We start from the raw sequence: 21887 nt of genomic DNA on the forward strand, positions 1-21887 counted from the left end.
GCCTGAAGTATAAGTTTAAGTTCTTTTCAGTTCTTTTTCAACCTGCACCTTTTATTGGATGTGTGTGGTGACTTTCTAAATTTCCTTGTATATGTAGTTGCTTTTTTTTAAAATGTCTGACTTTCAATAGGGTAAGAAGTAAAAAATGAATGGGTAGAAAAAATGAATGGGTAGGTTAATAAAAGAAAGAAAAAGGTCTCTGGCTCATTAAATCTCCTAGATTTTTCTTCAATCAGAGGAGGAGGAACTTGGGGGAGGATTCCAACAATAGCTGCCTGCCCATGAGTTTGTGTCTCTAAAATCAGAGTTGTATCTGTCAGTAATCAGTATGTAGATCCTCAATTTTTGGACAGAGTTCTTCTTGTCCTATAAATTTGTGCAGGCTCTCCCAGAGAAGATCTGTAGTTACCTGTCGTGAGACTGGTGCATAGGCAGGTGCTACAATGCTGTGAACTGAAATTGGCCAAAATTTACTACTCTCCAAATCTTAAGGTTGACTCCAGAGTTTCAAAATACTTACATTTGATACATTCTGCCAGTGCATTTGTTGTCTGAGGAAACAAGTTCCTGGTGTTTCTTACTTAGCTATCTTCCCAGAATCCTCTCTTCATTTTTTTAAAGAGTTTTATTTTTTATTTTTATTTTTTTATTATTTCATTTTTGTTTTTAACTATTGGGATTATATTTGAGTAAAGTAGTCTATTGCTTTAAAGCTTTAGAAAACAACACCCTTGGACTAAACTAGTATGTTCATTCTTGTGCTTAACTCTTGTCTGAGCAGTTGTGACAGGCAGAGTAATGGCCCCTAAAGAGACCAAGTCTTAATTCCTGGAACCTGTAAACGTTACCTTGTATGGAATAGATGGAGTGGGGTGTTTGTTAATGTAACTAACTTAAGGGCCTTGAGATAGGGTGATGTATTAGTCTATTTTTTTTTGTTACTACAAAGAAATACCTAAGGCAGACTAATATTTGGGAGGCTGAAAGTCCAAGTTCAGGTGGTCCAGTTGGTTCCGCTTCTGATGAGGGCTTAATCGTGGACAGCATGAAATGGTAGGGAACATGTGTGGGAGCCAGATATCACATCACCAAACAGGAAGCCAGAGAGTGATTAGGGGTCTAGAGATTGGGCTTGCTCTTATAACAACTCTCGGGAGAGTTCAGGGTTTTATGAATTCTGGGAGCAGCTACTTAATATTAATATCCTTAGGACCTTCCATTAGAGCCCCCACCTCTTAAATAGTGTCTCTCAGCTCCCACCTTGCCACATTGGGACCAAATCTCCAACACGTGAACCTTTGGAGGGTAATATTTTAAAACTATATCCAAGCCATAGCAGGTGACTCTTTTGTATAATTTGGATGGGCCCTAATGTAATCACTTGTAGACATGAGGTAGAGGGAGTCTTCAGAGAGAGAAGAGGAAAAAATGGCATGATTGCAGAGGCAGAGATTGAAACAATGCGACTTCTTATGGTTTGGATATGAGGTGTTCCCCAAAAGCTCGTGATCCTGGAATGTTCAGAGGTAAAATGATCAGATTATGAGAGTTGTGAGCTAATCAATGGATTAATCATTTGAATGGGTTACTAGGTGGTAGCTAAAGGCAGGTAAAGTTGGAGAGGGTGGGTCACTAGAGGTGTGCCTATAGGGATTATGTATTCTGTCCCTGGCTCCTGCTCTCTCCCTGCTTTCTGGCTGCCATCAGCTGAGCAGTGTCCTTCTGCTACACCTCTCTGCCATAATACTCTTCCTCACCTTGGGCTCAGAACGATTGAGTTGACTGTGGACTAAAACTTTGAAACCATAAGCCAAAAATAAATGTTTTCTCCTGTAAGTTGTTCTGGTTAGGTTTTTGTTCAGGAAATGAAATCTGATTAACATAGCTATAAGCCAAAAAGTGCTGGCAGATACTAGAAGCTAGAAGAGGTAAAGATAAGATTCTCCAGTAGAGCCTCCAGAGGTGTCATGCTGACACCTTGATTTTCATACCATTGACTGCTGGCCTCTGGAGTTGTGTTCCTTATTATCAGCTTTTCTTTTATTTATTATTACTTTTCCCTGAAGTTTAACACAATGCTTTCAGTTTTATGACTATTTCACTTACATATTGCTGCATAACAAACCGTCCCTGAGTTTAATGGCTTAAAATAGCAACAATTTATGATTTCTATATTTTTCTTGGCTGACTAGATTCAGCTGGGGGTGGTGGTGGTTTCTTCACTGTATGATGTCCTATGGAATCACTCAGAAGCTGCATTCATTTGAGACCTCAACCAAGGTTGGAAAGACCAAGATGACTTCAAACTTATGTGGCTGCAACTGGAATTGCGGGCATCAGTGACTGGGGACTGACCAGGCTTTAAGAGGATAAACACGGAAGTTGCCATGCTTATTAAGTCCTAAGCCAGAACTAACACAGTGTCACTTCTGCTGCTTTCTGTTGATTAGAGCAGATCACAAGGCATCCCAAGTTGAGGAACAGGGATGAAACAAACATACAGAAAGGAGGATTGTGGGGCTGGGGATATAGCTCAGTTGGCAGAGTGCTTGCCTCAAATGCCCAAGGCCCTGGGTTCAATCCCCAGCATGAGTAAAAATAATAAATAAATAAATAAGGAGGTTTACACAAGGGAAGGTAGGAATTTGCCAGTCATCTCCAGAAAGTATACAACAGACTGTTTAGAAAATGGACTTCAGCAAGAAACATTTTTTTTCTTTCTTTCTTTTTCTTTTAAATATTTTTTGGTAGTTGAACACAATACCTTTCTTTCTTTCTTTCTTTCTTTCTTTCTTTCTTTCTTTCTTTCTTTCTTTCTTTCTTTCTTTCTTTCTTTCTTTCTTTCTTTCTTCCTTTCTTTCTTTTTTCTTTCTTTCTTTCTTTCTTTCTTTCTTTCTTTCTTTCTTTCTTTCTTTCTTTCTTTCTTTCTTTCTCTCTTTCTCTCTTTCTCTCTCTCTTTCTGTCTTTCTCTCTTTCTTTCTTCCTTTCTCTCTCTTTCTCTCCTCCTCTCTTTTTCTCTCTCTTTCTCTCTTTCTTTCTTTCTTTCTATGTGGTGGTGAGCATCGAATACCCAGGGCCTTGCACATGTGAGACAAGTGCTCTACCACTGAGCCATAACCCCAGCCCCTTCAGCAAGAAGCATTTTCTAAGAAATAATTTCTGGTGTGAAAACAAATCCATAGAAACTGCCTAAATAGAAACCTGCACACATGAGGCGTTTAAGAGATGCATGTTTTCTCTGGGTGCAGTGGTGTTTACCTGTAATCCCTGTGACTTGGAGGCTGAGGCTGGAGGATTACAAAGTTTGAGGCTAGCCTCAGCAATTTAGCAAGAACCTGTATCAAAATTAACAGCTACCAGTGAAGTGAGTGCAAATATGTTTCTAGGACTGCTTCTGGACCAGTGACTTCCTTGGCAAATGGCGGAGCACTTCCAGAACTAAAACCTTTCACTCCCTCTCTGGATATGGTATTGTGATAGCCAGTTTAGCCATTTGGAAATTCCCCATCTTGAGAGCAGCTTCTGAAAGGGAAGGGTTACAAAAGCATTCACCAAGTCCAGCAATTTCTCTGTCGTCTGCAGAGGATTAGAAGGGAAATGAAGAGACTGGGAGGATAGCTAATCTGTCAGCACTTAGAGACCCTGGGGCAGATCCTTTCCTGGGCTTCCTACATGGTTTGCCTGTAGCTGAATAAAGGGACTTCCTGGTAGAACCACTGCTTGGGTACAAGGGCTTGGTTTTTCGTTTGCTTTTTTATTGCTAGGGTTGAAACCTAGGACCTTGTGTGCGATGCTCTTTACTCCTGAGCTATGTCTCTAGCCCAAGGGCTTTGTTGAGTATGAGATTCTGACTGTGAGACTCCTGATTTCTTTCTAATCATTCTTTTCAGTTTCATTTCATTTCATTTAAAAGAACATTCTTATGTAATTGTTATTCACTCCTTCTTTTACTCATTGCTGCTCTGGGGAATATGTGATGGTGTTGCCTAGTCAGAGGTATGGATAGGATTCCAAGAACAGAGTCAGAGATGTTCCTCCTGGAGAGGTTCCAAAGCCAAATTTCTCTTTTATGAGTTGTTTCTATTTTTTTTATTTTGCATTTGATCATATCCTTTGAAATGCTTGTGTGTGCTTTGTCTTCCTTTGTAAGTTTGTTTCCACTTGGAGGATGTTGTTTTTCTTAAGATGAGCTTGCTATTTTATCAGCAATCAGTGTGGCAAGGAGACAGGCCCTTTTGCTGATTTCTGTCCTCTGAGTTGGTTTTATTAGCCTAAATCTAGGGAGTTGCTCCGTTTTAATAGTTTATTTGGTTTCTATTTGAAACACCAACTGAAAAGCTCTAGGTTTTTGCCTTTAGCCATTGTTTCCATCTAATGACTAGATTTATAGTGTTTGCTCCATGGCCTGTGAATAAGTCCTGTCCTTTTCAAAGCTGGGCATCGCCTATGCCTTTGCTGCTGTTGCCCAGCAGTTCCTCGAGCCTGCGGGGTTTTGTTTGCCTTCTCTAGTTTTTTCCTTTTATATCTTTGTGAGTTGCTCCATTGATCTTGGTTCCTGGGATGATTGAGAATGATGTGGGATGTATATTTATATAGGGACTAGGGGTGAATATACCTTTTTTTTCCTTAACACATTTTGCAAATTCTTTGTTTTTTTCATTGCATAATTATTTTCATCATAATAATGCTTTTGTTATGAAGCATATACTTCTGGCATTTTAACTTTTTCTGTTTATGGCCAATCTAGGTTCTTTGACTGGGTTATGAATTAAATTTACATAAGACAGATTAGCAGGACAAATGCTATTTTAATTATGTGCATATACATAGGAGAGTCCCACAAAATATGAGACTGGGCCAGATGACCGAAACTTATGAAGTTTCCCAAGCTCCAGAGAGGAACAGGGATCAGGGATTCTGGGGAGATGGGAACAAATATAGCAAGGTGAGAGGAGAAATTATATAGTGAATAAAGACTGTCTTGTGTGCAGATCAGCAGTGTCTCAGGTAATAAAAATTGTCTCTGAGCAGCCCTCTTCCTGAAATAGATCCTTTCACTAACGTAGATTTACTTTATGGACAGAAATTATTTTATGAAAGCTTTTTAAACTTATTCCTGTGACTGTAGTTTCTCTGAATAACCAGATGAAAATATGGCAGTGAAGCGTATGTGGTGTGGGGTGTCTGATCTGTCCTCATATGTATAGTCATACTCTTGGGTGGGATTCCCTGGGCCCAGCAGTCCTCCCTCCCGTTGTACCTGTGTATCCTCCCTGGGGGGCTAGGGGTTTGTGCACCTCTTTCACAGTCTGGCATCCTCAACTTAAAGCTGCCTTATTCTCACCCTGTGTCCTGGCTTGTGTGTTTTCACCTATGTCTGCCTGTTTATCCCATTTACAATTTTTGGTTGTCTTTTCTCTTCCTGGGAGCTTGAACTTACAGAGCTTTTCCCTTTTGGTTATCACTTCTATTGTTTTCATGAAGCTGCTGAACTAGTTTTGACCATATAAATAAACAGGTTTGAAATGGCTGTCACTGGAGTATTCACCCCCAGGGCTTGTTATATCTTGTGGTGGTAACATCAGTCTGTTTGCTTGTTTGGATGAAATCAAATTGAACTGTTTATAAACCGGTGAGACAAGCTTTATCTATTTGTGTTTAAGAAAATGTCAAGCCCTGGCAGGATACTCAGTTTATTGACCCGAATGATGATTCTGAATGCCATTAAGTGTGGCTAATTGTGAGCTTCATGAAATTATTCTGTTCCCATCTTCATCCTAATTTCTTTCTCTTGGTCTGTCTTAAGGACTCTGTCCTTTTGTTTGCTTCATGCAGTAAGTTTGCATTGGATACAGTTGTGAACTGGACATCATACTTAGTATCAGAGAGACTGTGGAAAAAACATTAGTTAGAATCTCTGCCTTGGCCCAATTTATCATCTGGTGGGATAAATACACAAACAAAGAGGAAGTTCAGTGTATGACATGCTGCAAATTCTGTGATGGGGAGAGCACAGGTTGCAGTGCAAAACCAAGGACAGGTACCTAACCCAGATGCTATGGTTTGGATGTGGTTTGAGCATGTCCTCTAGGGGTTCATGTGTGGAGAGCTTGGACCTCACTGCAGCAGTGTTTACAGGTGGTAGGACCTTTAAGAGGTAGAGCTTAGAGTGAAATCATTTGGGGGTACTGCCCTCAAAAAGGATTGAGGTCATTCTCCAAAGAGTGAGTTGTTGTAAGAGTGAATATGACCCCCAATTCACTCTCTGGCTTCCTTCCTGGTGTTTTAGAGAAAAACCTCTTATCACAACAGAGTTAGATTGAAGCCGGTGGTGGGAAGCAAAAAGGGTATTATAGCATCTGGGGCAGTAGCAGTAAGGATGGAGAGAGGTTGACTCAACAGACTTTCTGGAGGTAGAAGCAGCAAGATTTGCTGGTTGATTGTGCATGGGGTGTTTTGTTTCTGACTTGGGGAGTCAGATGGCTACTGGGTGGGTAACAGTCATTGAGAGAAATAAAAGGGCATTGAAGGATAGGTTTGAGATCAACCATATTAGAAAATTTTTCTTCTCTAAGTTTATTTATTCATTTATTGCCAAAATATTTTCTGGCCCAGTGGCATTTATGTAATATTGTGTTGTGTATCAGGAGGGACGTGAAGAAGTGTGAGTTCCAGTCTTCAGAAATTCAGCCATAGTTGAGGTAGCAAGGTAAACATTTAGTGAGTGACTGTTGGGTCAGCAGTTTTCTACGCTCTCTCCCTGCCTTGTCCATTTTCTTTGTTTCTCTATGTCCTGCTCATAAACTTTTCAGGCCAGGCACAGATTTACATTTAGATAGGAGAAATAAGTCCTGGTATGTGATCACACAGTAAGATGACTATAGTTAAAATAATGTATACGTATTTCGAAATAGCTAGAAGAGAGGATTTGAATGTTTCATCATAAAGAAATAACTTGTTTGGAGTGATGGGTAGATATGCTAATCATCCTGATTTGATCATTACATAGTGTACACATGTAATGAATCATTGCATTGTATCCCATAAATTTGTACAACTCTTGTGTCAACTAGAATTTTTTTTACAAGGGAAACTTTCAAAGCCAGTAAAACATAAGTGAAGCTGCTTAGCTTGGCATTCACATTTTTAAGAAACTTTTGCCAGTCTACCTTTTCTACCTTCTCTTGTCACAAAGTCCTTTTGTCTTACATCCAGCTGGGCCTACCCACTCTGTTTTATCTTGTTTTTAATTCAGTGTTACTAGTATTTCAAGGCTCATCTTGTTTTCCCTCTTTCCCACAAAACTTTCCCTAACCTTTTTACCCCCAATGATATGTTTTCCAACTCTGAACTCTTATTATAAACATTATTCATTTGACCCTGACATATATATCTTGTTTTCTAAACAGATTTTAAGCTCCAAGAGCAGTAACTATCTTATATTGTTAGTTATCTCCCACAGGATCTAGTACAGTGCTCAATAGGAAGCTTGTAGGTACTTTTAAAAAATATTTACTACCTTTGTGAGAAAATTACAATCTAATGATAATTTTAATTAAGTAGCAAGTGAAAAACAACAGTCAGGATTCAGAGGAGAAAGATTCGTATATGACCTAAAATGGTACCATGATCTTAGCCTTTTAAAGTAAGACTGTATTACAGACCTGTATCCAGGTATGTCACACTGCCTATAATTCCAGCTTCTCTGGGAGGAAAAGGCAGGAAGATTGCAAGTTTGCAGACAGCCTCAATAACATAGTGATACCTTATCTCAAAATAAAAAATAAAAAGGGGATGAGAATGTCCCTTGGCGGTAATCTTTCCAGGTTTTAATTCCTTGTACAAAAAAAAAGGGCAGACTCATAGACACCCCCAAACCTTTGAACTATGTCCACAAAGAAGCACTATTGTAAGTAGTGACTTTGCATTCAGTGTGGCCATAAAAACAAATATAGCCATTGTTACTTGGAATCTGTTATTAGCAGATTATCATTCTAAGCTCTGTATTCAAGGTGCTGTAGACTTTTGGATTTGAAAGTTATAGATGAGTGAGGTTTGAATTAAGTCCCTAAGATAACAATATCTCCCTGTCCTCTACCTCTCGGGGCTTTTTATAATACAACTGTTAATATTACATATCTTTCAGGCACAGTATGTAAATATTTAGCCAAGTCTTTAGGAGCTTTTGGCAGATACAGAGTTGAGATGATGCTCCCTGACAAGCACACAGAGCTCAGCTCTTTTGTTTGTAGTAAAATGGAATCCTGGTCTTTCAAGTGAGCCGAACCAGAAATAGGGTCAACATTTTCTTACAGGATGGAGGAACCTAAGAATGGTAGTCTTGAAGAACACCTCCTATGTTCTCAGAGTGCTCAGGTGAAGTTAAAATTCACTTTAGAAAATAATTTTGGTTTTCCTTAAGCACTGATAAGTGCATAGTTAATTCTTGAAAGTCCTATGCCATCTAGCATGGTGACAATGATTTTAACAGTATATAGTCGGTTCTCTGTATATACAAGTTCTGCATTCATGTATTCAACCAAGGATAAAACGAAAATATTTTGGGGAAAAATGCATCTGTGCTGAACATGTTCAGGTTTTTCTTCCTATTAGCCCCTAAACAATACAGTGTAACAACTATTTACATAGCATTTATATTGTATGAGGTATTATTAATCATCTAGAAATGAATTAAAGAATACAGAAAGATGTACATGGGTTATATGTAAATACTATGCCATTTTATATAAGGCATCTATGCATTTGGGACCTGTGGGGGTCCTGAAATAAACCTACCCACCATGAATACTGAGATACAACTGTGTACTTTTGAAAAAATGTTGTCAAAATCCTACTTAGCTTCTAAAATAATTAAAATATCCACCAAATGTTTACCTTTGAGTAATATACCTTCTTTATATATATATATATATATATCTTCCAAGATAAACTAGTTGGTAAATATTTGATAAGGTATGTGAATGAAGTAATTTACTATTTGGGACAGTTAGCTTTAATTCAACTGTTTTAGTTGAGTTAGTTGTTTTAGTTGTTTCAATGACTTCAATCTTCAATAGTAGTTCTGCAGCTCTTTTTCATGGCAGTATTGTGGTCAACAGAGCTAGTTACCTATCAGGACACTTTCTTAATCAAAGTGCGAGAATCATATGATCTGCACATGTACAATTGCTTATTTTTCTCTCTCTCAATCAAGAGATACCAGGCAACTAAGAAGTGGCTTATTCCCTTAGACATTAATAATTGAGTCCTCGAGAGGACATGTCCACTGACCTTTTTAGTTGTATATGAAGAGTTTCTATTGGGCAAGTGCATTTAGAGATCCTTCTGTGAGTTGTGATTTCGATAGGTATGTCCATCTTTACATTGAGTTCATCTTTTGCTTATTGATTCATTAAAGTTCTTTATATATTTTTGGTATTGATTATGTAACTCTTAGATACATTTATTATAAATTATCTCCTTAATTGTGACCTGACTTTTATTTTTAATTAAAAACAGTTTTATTATGAGAATTTTCAACATATGCAAAAATGAAGAGAGTAGTATAATTGACCCTTACATACTCATCACTTGGCTTCAGCAGTTAGCAACATTTTGCCAATCTTATTTCCCCCGTTTTTTACCTTCCCATAAAGGAGATTGCAGATCCATGTCATTTTTTTCCTGTAAATTTACTCATTATGTATTAATGAGTGATAAAGAAGTTTAAGAAGAAATACCACTGTCCTATGATCATGCCTAACAAAGTTAATAATTCCTTAATATTCAAAATTTCCCTTTTGTTCTATAAATATCTTTTTACAGTTGATTTATTGGGATGAGGAGGAACCGAAACAACTTCCACACATCGCTTTTAGTCTTTAAAATTTTTTTTTCTTTTTTTCACTGTACTGGGGTTTGAACACAGAGGCATTCTACCACTAAACTATATCCTCAGCCTTTTAAAAATTTTTATTTTGAGACAGGGTCTTAATACATTGCTGAGGATGGCCTTGAACGTGTAGATCTTTCTTTCTCAGCCTCAGGAGCAGCTAGATTACAGATGTGCACCACTGTACCCAAAATATTTTATAGATAGTATGTATGTTTTTTAATTCATGAACCCTTTAGATGCATATGTCATTTTTAGTAATGCTGAGGTTGATCAGTGGATTTATTGCAGATTGTGTCATTTTGATCTTTTTACAAAATTCCTTTCACTTAATAGTTTTAGCATCCATCAGTAATCTCTGCCTAGACTCATTAGTTTGTTTTTTTTCTTTTATCAGGTGTTGTAAAATGATGATTGTATAATTGTATTTTCTTTCAACATGTATTAGCTGGATGCCCCTCTACCCATACCCTCCCAGTACTGGGTGCTCTACCACTGACCTACTTCTGTAGACCTTTTTCATTTTTTTCTTTTCAGAATCTCACTAAGTTGTCCAGGCTGGCTTTGGAATTGAAATCCTGCCTCAGTTGCTGGGAATATAGGAATGGGCCACTGCACCTGGCAGAATTCTTTTATAAAGAAACTATTTTTCATCAATTACTTGTTCGTATATAATGCAGGTTTTTTAGGGAATGTAGGAAAATGCTTTTATTACTAATTTTCTTCATTTTATCTTTCATAATATTAAGTTGCTGTTGTAGCAGCCTCTAGTAACCATATGGTCAGCAATTTTATGTTAGTGTCCTGAACTCCAGTAACCACAGGAAGTATGAAGAGAGACAGAAAATACCTGTATGCTCAGTAGGTTGCACCACAGGAGTGGATCTCAGAGTTAAGGAACCAAAATCTTTTATAATGGGTAGTATACATGTCTGCCCTTTGCTCCAGATGGAGATATTCTGTCTCCTAAGGCTATTCATTACATAAACATCCTTGAATAGAGTCCAAAACATAAGTAGCCATTGCCTTACTTTTCAAGATGTGTAGTAAGGAGAATTTTCTCTCAATTTTATCCATCCCTCATTTCTATTCTATCTTGATTTTTGCAGAATTTTCCCTTGAGTACGTCATGCTGTCAGCTCTTTTGATTAATTTGACTGACAAATTGGGACTAAGCCCATTTATTTTATCTCATACAACATTTAGTTTAGGTTACTGTCAACAGGGATCCAAGCAGCCGGATAAGTATAACTTTCAGTATAACATCAACCATGCCCACCGGCATCTCAGACCCAATCAGTTGCACAAATTTAATTAGCCAATAGAGTCTTTGGTTTTCTCTTGAATTTTCTATATTGACCTTTCCACTTAGCCCAAGGCATTAATCCAGATAGCTTAAAATGTATTAGTGATTGCACAGGGTTTGTCTTAACGTGTAAATTGGAAGTCAAGGACAGTTTTTCATCCATAAGAACCCTGTTCATGATTTGAAGCAAACCTGAGTGACCTCAGTTGAGGTACAATGAAGACTTCAGTTGAAGTCAGATGATAAATATGTTGTTTTTTAATTTTTTAAAAAAACATGTTTTTTAATTGGAGGACTCTCATAGTAGTATGTGTAAAAATTGAGTGACTTACATCTTTAGGAAGCTTCTGTGAATAACCAGCATGGCCTTGTTTTGAAGTCATCTTCACAATCATTGGAGGGCACATGATCAACTGGTGGCATTCCCTTAAACATTTGAAAGTCTTTTACAACTGCGCCTAAGTGCATATTTTGAGGAGTGAGGCAAGTTAATGCCTGCTTTCAAAAAAGAAATACAATCCCAGGACACACATGATGCCCCTGTAAAAAGATAGCATTTGGACTTTTTGGAGCTCTGCAGGATCCTTCCAACATTACCTAACAACAAGCTCTAAATAACAAAAAACTTTAGAGTTTATCAGTGAGTCCAAGTAATTAATTCTAGTCTTTGGATTTGGAGATACTGCTTGTAGGTGGTATGTCTAAGTTGTTTTGTTATACCACCAGCTGAGAGGCATTCACCTCCCTCAGACAGTGCTTGAGTGGTGGCCTCAGAAAAGGGGAAGACATCTGGAGTTTTTGACAGGTGTTTTGCATAGAAGGGTCAGCCATTGGAGGCAGGGCCATTATGTACAGTTTTTGATAGATTTTTCAGTAAGGTTAAGGGGAAAGGAAGTCAAATTGTGAGCAGATGGAGGATGACAGACCCAGCAGGTGAATTTAAAGTGGTCACAACAGTTTGGGAGAGACATAGCAGAGCATTTTCCTAGGTGAGGAAGACTGTAGGGGCAGTTTCTTTCTTATTTTTTTTAATTATTAAAAATATTTATGGTCTAGGGTTGTGGCTCAGCTTTAAGACTCTCGCCTAGCATGTGTGAGGCTCGGGTTTGATCCTTAGCACCACATAAAAATAAATAAATAAAATAATATAAAGGTATTATGTTCAATTACAACTAAAAAAAATTAAAAGAGATATTTATTATTCCTGATTGCATAATATAGGTATAAGTGCCAGCTACAGAGTTTCTGTTTTGTGCTCTGAGTTATATGTATGAGAACCCTACACTTTCTTCTCATTACAGTCTGTGTCCGTACCTGCTAATCTAAATCCAGCAAGGAATTTATATGGTGTGACACAGTTGACTTTATAGAGGATGCTTCTTTTTGCTGCTTCTGTTTAAAAGTTTTCTTCCACGATGTCTGTTTTCTGCTTTTCCTCTTTTTGGAAACTGATTTTTTTTCCTCCTGAAGCAGTTTCAAATGACACAGAACATTGGCATTCTTCCTTCTGTTGTATCTTCTAGGTTCAGGGATGTTCCCCTCCCAGGTGTCCAAGTTGTTCTCCCTCTACCTCCAGAGAATCAACTGCCCCACTTCGTAGCGTCACCTTTCCCCCATCATTCTCTACTGCAGCAAGGCTTTTTGTCTGGAATAGTCATGTACAAGAAGGGCAAGAAACTTTTATAAAACTCCACTTTATCCCACTAGGGCTACCAAAAGATCAAGGAATGAATCAGCAGCGTACTCAAAAAAGTGGTTATTATCTTATGATACAAAACTCAGCTTCGGGAGAATTCAGATGTGGTTGAACAGAATGAAATTTGAGTCTTCTGTACACCCTTTGGCTAGAGTATGCAGAGGATGTACCAACTAGGCTGTCTCAGGATATTCTTACTGGAAAAAAAGAAGCAGGCCAGGAATAATCAGGACAGAGCCATAAATTTCCAAAATAGGGAAAAAACTTTATTTATTATTTGTTATTTTACTTTATGGCTGTTTTTGAGTCTTCAATTCAATGGAATTTAATTTTATATATAGTAAGAGGGCAGGATCCAATTTTAATTTTGTTAGATAATCTATTACCATACCATCCTTTTCTATAATATGTAGTATCAGCTTTTCTGTTAATCAAGTTTCCATGTATGTGTTTGTCCTTGTGCTCTTGATCCTTTTTTATTGGCTTAATAATTGTCCCCACACTGTCCTAATTACTAAACTTTTCTAATATTTCTGGCTATCTGATTGGTGAGTCTTCCAACCTTGTTTTTTAAAATTATCTTTGCTTTTCTTAATTCTTATCCCTTGGTGTGTCTATATTAATTTTGGAATCTGCTTTTGTTAGATCACTTTCTCTCTCTCTCTCTCTCTCTCTGTCTCTGTCTCTGTCTCTGTCTCTCTCTCTCTCTCTCTCTCTCTCTCTCTCTCTCACACACACACACACACACACACACACACACACACACACCCATTACTGTTTATATTGGAATTGCATTGTCTTTATAACCAACTTGGGGAGAATTTCATCTTTATAATATTAAATCTTTTAAGCCATGAGCACAGCACATCTCTCCTGTTTGAGGAACATCTCCTTAAAAACATGATATACCAGTGCAGGGGGTGGGGAGAACCTGACTTCTCTGTCACCCTATACACAAAAGTTAATTTTAGATGGATCATAGACCTCAACATAAAAGCTAAATCCATAAAGGTTCTAGAAGAAAATAAGAAATGTTTTACTTTGAAGTAGGCAGAGATTTCTTAGGCCATGAAAACATGAGACATAAAGGGAGAAAAAGAAGGTAAAGTATTAGACTTTACCAAATATCTAAAAACCTCTGCTTATCAAAAGATTTTAGGAAGAAAATAAGTTAGCAAACTACAAACTAGGAGAAAGTATATGCAGTGCATAATTATGACTATATAAGAAAGGAAAGAAGCAACCTGTTTTTAAAATGGACAAAAATCTTGAATAATGTTAGTCAGCATCTATATATCAGAGAGAACATTTGACATTTGGTTTGGGTGAATTGGCTTATTTCATTTAGCATGATAATATCCATTTCTATCCATATACCAGCAAATGCCATAATTTCACTCTTCTTTATGACTAATATTCCATTGTGTATATGTAACACATTTTCTTTATCCATTCATCTGTTGAAGGATACCTAGGCTGGTTCTATAGCTTAGCTATTATGAATTGAGTTTCTGTAAACATTGATATGGCTGTGTCACTATGGTATGCTGATTTTAAGTCTTTTGGATATATGCTGAAGAGTGGGATGACTGGGTCAAATGGTGGTTCCACTGTAAGTTTTCTGAGGAATCTCCATACTGTTTCCAATAGTGGTTGCACCAATTTGCAGTGCCACCAGCAATGTATGAGTGTACCTTTTTCTCTATATCTTCACCAACATTTATTGTTACTTATATTCTTGATAATTGCCATTCAGTCAGGAACCATTTTATTTCACTGACTACATTTGGCAATGTCTGGAAATATTTTGATTGTCATGATTGGAAGGAGGAGTGTCATGCTATTGGCATCTATTTGGTAGAGGCCACAGAGGCTGCAGGGCACAGGACATAAATAGCCTGCAGTGCACAGGATGTTGCTCCGCACTGCCCACCAAAACATAGGGTTATTTGGTCCAAAATGATTAGTACCAAGGTTGGGAAACCTTGTTCTAGAACGTACCCTTATCACCAAAGCTGAGTCAGCATCAATCAGATTTTTGACTGTACACATAGTCCAAATAAATTGCTCAGACTTGGCATTTTCACATGTTAAGTATTTCTTCCTGACAGACTTAGTATCAAATTTTCATAAATATATGTAATCTGGGCTGGGGATGTGGCTCAAGTGTAGCGCGCTCACCTGGCATGTTTGCGGCCCAGGTTCGATCCTCAACACCACATACAAACAAAGATGTTGTGTCTGCCGATAACTGAAAAATAAATGTTAAAAAATTCTCTCTCTCTCTCTCTCTCTCTCTCTCTCTCTCTCTCTCTCTCTCTCTCTCCTCTCTCTCTCTCTCAAAATAAATAAATAAATAAATAAATGTAATCTTAAATTTGGAGTTAAAAGTCCACAAATCCAAACATCTCCAAAGTCAAAATTATATGTATCATTTCTGTTAAATTTAAGTTGCTATAGGTTTTGTTTTTAACTTGCATTAAGTATCCTAACAAATGACTTTTGTCACTGTTCTTTAAAGTGTATGTGAGGGGAATGGATCAGGGGAAACACATGATAGTAATTGATCTTTTTTCTTTCTCCACAGAATGACAGGCAGAGAGTTTTTCTCTCGTTTCCCAGAACTCTATCCCTTCCTTCTCAAACAGCTGGAAGCTGTAGCCAGTACAGTGGACAGGTAAAAAGTTTTTCAGAAGCCCATGATGATTTCTTCTGTTAAGAGTTATTTTCTGCCAGGTGCGGTGGTACAGGCCTATAATCCCAGCAGCTCAGGAGGCTGAGGCAGGAGGATTTCGAGTTCAAAGCCACCCTCAGCAAAAGTGAGGTGCTAAGTAACTCAGTGAGACCCTGCCTTTAAATAAAATACAAAACAGGGCTGGGGATGTGGCTCAGTGGTCCAGTGCCCCTGAGTTCAACCCCTAGTACCACCCCCCAGAATCCCCCAAAAAAGAGGGCTTCCAGTCTCATCAGGGCAGTTAGAGAAGTTCATCGTTGCCCTTTCAACCACACCCTATCACTGGTAGTGGGATTTTTAGTATGGACATTAGAACATGTGCCATTATATTCTGCCAGGGGTATTTGCATATTGTGTGAATATATGTGGATAGTCTGTAATAGGAAAATAAAATTATATCAATGAGTTTTTCTTCTGTTTATGATACATTTCCTCATATTAGTATTTTGTGCAGACAGACTTTGGCCCTAGTATGTTCATGCCTTAAATACATTTGGATACCAAAAGTTTCACATTTCATACTAAGAGTAGTAGACTCTGCTTAAGCAAATGACTGACTTTGAGAAGAAAATCATGTGCAAGAGCCCAATCCCTGATTTTTCCTAGAGTTTTTTCCCTTTTGATGAATACTAGGAAGATATGAAATGAATGGAGAAAAAAGTGAAAAAAAAGGAAAACTCAAAAGAGTCTCACATCATATACAGAATTAATTAATTACTTAATGAGAAAGGGTTTGAAGATAGTGCCTCAATTATTAAAGTTCAGATGTTTTGTGTACATCCACTTTTTTTTTCAGTGATCTGGGGCAATTGGACCATCACCCAAGCATGTTCCTGTTACTTTTGGTGCTGGAGAGACTGTATCCCTCCCTGATGGATGGCACCTCTTCTGCTCTCAGCATGGTACCTTTTGTTCCCTTCATTATGAGGTAGTATCATCCTAAGTGAAAATACTGGGGGTGGTCATGGGAATTTTGTGAGGATATTTTAGTTTGTTTTTATTTCAGAAATTATTATATAATAAGAGATGTTAATTAATTAGTTTTGTTTTTCCTTGGGAGGGATCTTGTATAGACAGGAGCAGGAGGCTTATTGCCCCTGTCCCAGACTACCCTCCAGTGATTTAGTGGAAGGTTCTTCTCTCATGGGTGCACCCACTGTGTAAGTAGTGTTTTCCTTGGAGACCTGCCTGCTAATGGGTGTGTGGTACTGATACAAGGTACTCTTTTGAAAAACATAGCCTGGGTATTTGCATTATCCCTGTGTTGAGCTCACCCAGCATGGTGCAGACTTGCTCCTGGCATATAGCCCTTGTTGAGCAGTTCAAGAGGACATCAGGACACCTGGTTCTTCACTTGGAGGAATGTGCTAGGGCATGCAGGGGTGGCTTGTTGATGGCAATGCCATGTAGTACAAGTTCCCACTCATCTCCTTCAAGCTTGGAGTGCCTAAAAAATGAAACATGAACATAGAATATGCATGGAATTCAGAAACAGGCTTTCCTGCTTCGGGAGCCCGTGGCCCCAGTTTTCATTTTGGATTAAACACCACAATAAGCAGGCCTTCAAAAAGTATTCACATTTTCTTGAGAAACACTCTGGAAGCCTATAGTACTGGCTAACTTTTACCTTTCTGCTTACTTCTTGACAAAACGACAACTTCATTTTATTGTATCCACTGAAAATTGAAATGGACTTGGAGCAGAAGGATAAGAATACCAAACTCAAGAGAGTGTGTTTATTATTTATGTGGTGCTCTGGGTTCTACTTCTGGTTTCACAGAGCCGACTTATGCAGTTTATTGTGAGAAACCATTAAACATGAGATTCTGACATGTGATTGCTGTGGCCATTTGCTTGCAACAAGTCCTGGCTGTGGCTCTGTTATCTTTGATCACAGAGATGACTCACTCAAGCTGGTTTTGTTTCCTGATACACAAAGTTACCAGTCTCCTTCATTCAGCATTTGGTGATTCATTTTAGGAATTTGGGTGGTCAGTTTTACTTTCAGGTTCCCTTTTATGACTATCTGGGGGAAAAAACCCAAGATATAGTTTTAGAAAGTTAATGTAAGGGGGAAACGCAGAGAATCCCAGTGTACATTACAAACAAAAATATGCCATGGAGGGCTGGAGATGTGGCTCAAGCGGTAGCGTGCTTGCCTGGCATGCGTGCGGCCCGGGTTCGATCCTCAGCACCACATACCAACAAAGATGTTGTGTCCGCCGAGAACTAAAAAATAAATATTAAAAATTCTCTCTCTCTCTCTCTCTCTCTCTCTCTCTCCCTCTCCCCCTCTCTCATTCTCTCTTAAAAAATATGCCATGGAACTTGGTCATCAGTCTGTGTTGAAAACATTGTTTGCAGGAGTTTTTTTTTTTCTTTTTTTTTTCTTTTTTCTATCAGACTATGATGTGTTGGATCCTGGAAGCCACAAATTACTGCATTAAAAATATCTTTCTAAACTTATTTGTTTACATATAATCAGAATGCACATACTACTTATTATCTTAAAAGCAAATATTATATACAACAAAATTGCATTAATATAGAAAATTTAAATACTACTTTGGAGCTACTGTACTTAGTGTGTTTTTTAAAAAAACAAAAACTAAAAAGACACAAAGTAAGAAGTTTTTAATCATATTGTCCTGATGAAAATGTTGTAGTCAATAGTTGCTTTCTGCCTGAATACAGATTTATAGTGCACCACCAGAGGAGAAGCTCTGCAGTGGATTCATTAGTTGGTCAGTAGGCTGGGATTCATTGAGGGTACGTGTGTCATTTATAAAGATACCACTTGGGAATCTCATGAATTCTGATTCAGTAGATTCTGGGATGGGCCTGAAAATCTGCCTTTCAAACAGACTTCCGGGTAATATGATCCTGCTGGTCTAAGGACCACACTTTGAGTAGCGGGATTACATTTGGGATATTAAACATCATCAGAGTCATGTACACAGAGACATTTAATAAACTAGACAGGAGTAGGGTCATACTTGGATGTACTTTGTTAGGCTATTTAAGGAGTTTTATAAAAGTAGATTTTGACTCAGGAGTGTAGAATAAGCAAAGATGTATTCTGAGCAGAGAGGTCATTAGAAAAAAGCCTGCTTTTTTTTTTTTTTTTGTTTACCATGACTTCTAGAGGAGGAGTTTTTACTCCTATTTTTCCCATTGAGGAAATTGAGGTTCAGAGAGTGAGCCAGTTGCAGAGTTGAAATTTGAACCCAAGAGTGCAGGGCTTTGTCAGGAGTATTATATGTACTCTTTCTATTACACCAAAATAACCAGCTCCCTTTTGAGTTGCCATGCACTTAAGCCACATTGAATGTGCCTGTGAGGCTTGAATGTTATGCAGTGAAGAGAGACTGAAGACTATGTCTCCAGTCACTGCATCTGAATACATGTTGTTTTCAGGGTGTATCCATTGGTGGGATTGCGCATCATTTTGCTTTTCCAGTACTAAAGGTTAGTTGATTGGGTTTATCAGCCATATGTAATCAGACACACATCTGTGGGATGGTGGTCCATGGCCAAATACACTCTTGTCCCTTGACCATCTACTGTGGTAAATGGAAGGAGCCTAGATTAAAAGTAGAATATCCAGTTCTGAGTAGCATCAATTTGCTATAGCAACAACCTATGCTACCCCAAAATGTTCACTGGGGGGATGAACTATAAGTGGATCTTTAAAAAATAGCAAATTTGATAAAACTGCACACATTTGATTTAATGACCTCAGAGAACTTTACTCATTAAGAATGTAAAAGATTGATTATGAATCCTATTATTCCAAAGCAATGTTTGTGGTTCTGATGAAGACTGAGCAGTTTTGATTTGGGGTAGCTGTTGAAAATATGGATGTACACATGGGAAATAGGTGGTGTTTTATCTTGATAGCATCCTTAATGGGAACATAAGTTCTTAGAAGAGCTCTCATTAGACCCAAGAATACTCTGAATCTAGCTAAAGAGAAAATTTTCAGGTAGTGGGAGTTGCATAGTTGCTTTGACCATACTAAAGTGAATCCTACAATGCAAAGACGATTAAAAGCCTAACAACAGCTTTTATTTCCCTTGATTTATGTATGCTTACCTGCTATTTCTATCCTCTCTGCATTGCTAAGTACCATTTGTATTTTTAGTCCTTTGTTCCACATTTAAGAATATATCCAAGCTTAAGGTTTTTGTTGTTGTTGACTGAAATCTTAGAAATCTCTGGTTTGGATTTTCTAGTTGCGTGTATGTGCTTGCGTGCACACAGTTATAATTGTTGCAACATCTTAGGACAGAAATAATAATATTAATCCCAACATCTTGTTTACAAATTTTCTTTAATCCAGTGTATTTTATGTGCCTGATGTTTTGCTGGATCCAGGTCCGCAGTCCTTTAATATATTAATATGATAACTCCGATTTAGGACTATTCACCCTTCAGTTGAAATACCACAGAGCATAGTAATTCATGTTTTCAAAGGAAATGTGTCTGGCTTTGTGACACGCTCACTAGTGCCCACTGTCTGGGGCTTTCTAGACACTAGAAGTCTTTTCAGAGACTAAAATGTCTCCTGACATGCATCTTTGAATTCCTTTTCACAGGCAAGTTTCAAGTTTCCCTTGAAGAACTGTAAGAAACCACATATGCCCCAAACCTAGGATCCTGGAGTCTTGAACAGAGCAAAGACCCAGGACTCAAAAGACTGGGTTCTGTCCAGGTTCTGCCATTTACTAGTTGTGACACTTGGACAAAGCTCTTTATTCTCTGCAACAGCCTGGTGATCTGTTTGAGGGAGCTGGGGCAGTTGGGAAAGTGGCTCTGTTGCTGAAAACTGAAATTGGAGCATCTGATTAATATCTGTGGAGAAACTCTGTCATTGCCTTTCATTTGCTTTTGTGGTTGCTTTTAAAAGGTCTTCCCTCCCACCCTCAGCACTACACCTTTGGGCTTATTTTCATTACAAATGACTTTCAGCACCTCTTTTTCCCAATCCATTTTAGTCATTGTTCTCTTAAAGAAGTTTTCAGTGAAATCTACTCTTTTTCTGACAAACACTAAAGTACAAATAGCAATACAGTCTTAAACACATGGTATAGGAATTACCTATAGGGACCTATGTAGTAGAAACTTGTTTAGATGAAATATGAAAATCTAGCTGACAAAGAATGGAAAAATACATGTTTTATGTATTTTTAAAATATTTCATGGAAACTTCCTCTCTTATAAGAGAGGAAGGTGGGAATATAAAAATTGAGAGAAAGGATGGGAGAGGAGGGGAGGTGTAGTGGGGATAGGAAGGGCAGCAGAATAGAATAGAAATTATGATTGATGTATGTACATTCCATGTATCTATTATATGTCAAATTACATTCTGCTGTCATGTATGACTAAAAAAAAATAAAAATGAATCGTATGGTTAAAAAAAATCCTCTGCAAGATTACAACCCTCCCCCCAAAAAAAAAAAAATAGTTGATTTTTTTAAGATTGTGTCATTGGGAAGTAATATTGACTCTTGTTTTGTTTTCTTTGAAAGTTATATAATTCAGGTATTACCACTTTAGTCCTTACCCAGGCTATGAAGTGAAACAGCTCATTTTCCACGGTAGTGTGTTGGGGCTTTTGCAGGAGGCAGTAGCTGACTTCTCCTTCTATTTGCGATTGTAACACTGGAAACTCTCCTTCAAGATTGCACATCACATTTCTATCGGCCATATTCCCAGCATACTTGTAGATAAATTAAGGACAAGATTTTTTTTTTATAGAGAAATAAAGAAGCAGTGTGGCTACAGCACTGCTGAGCTGGAAGTCAGCAAAGTCCTCATTTTCTGTCCATCTCAGCTCCGGATCACCTCCCCTCCTCTATAGCCTTTGTCATTAAACCTCTTTTCTTGCCATTCATCACAACTGTAATGTGCTATCATGCTCAGTCTCCCCAAGTAAATCTTAATCTCTTTGCACACAGAAATAGTTGTGGGGTTTCTGTGTTTTTTTGTGGGTTGTGGTACTTTTCTATAATTTGTTCAGGTTTGGATGCAGAGCTAGACAGAGTCACGTAAAAATGAATCAAATTTTGAAATTGTGACTTTTTGTCTGAGCAGTTGTGTATCTCTGAAGTACACAAGGGATTCCTAGTCCTACTATATTAGAGCCACATTTTGTATCCCACTGGTTACTAGTTATGTAGAAAAGAGGCCCTGATAAGTTTCATATTTTACCTAGCTTTTGAGGAGTATTATGTTCTAATATAAGCTCTGACATTTT

At 37.9% G+C, this 21887-nt stretch overlaps 1 protein-coding gene across 1 annotated transcript in view; it reads left to right on the forward strand.

The window, feature by feature from the left end:
* The window catches only part of LOC144372679 (tRNA (32-2'-O)-methyltransferase regulator THADA-like), a 71307-nt gene that overhangs the window by 25544 nt on the left and 23876 nt on the right, over nucleotides 1-21887 (forward strand). The window contains exons 3-4 of the mRNA XM_078035980.1: nucleotides 15482-15571; nucleotides 16425-16556. Of these exons, the coding sequence (XP_077892106.1) occupies nucleotides 15482-15571; nucleotides 16425-16556 (222 nt within the window). The remainder of the gene's footprint in view (nucleotides 1-15481; nucleotides 15572-16424; nucleotides 16557-21887) is intronic.

Source organism: Ictidomys tridecemlineatus, unplaced genomic scaffold, assembly GCF_052094955.1.
Source record: "Ictidomys tridecemlineatus isolate mIctTri1 unplaced genomic scaffold, mIctTri1.hap1 Scaffold_145, whole genome shotgun sequence".
Taxonomy (NCBI): Eukaryota; Metazoa; Chordata; class Mammalia; order Rodentia; family Sciuridae; genus Ictidomys; species Ictidomys tridecemlineatus.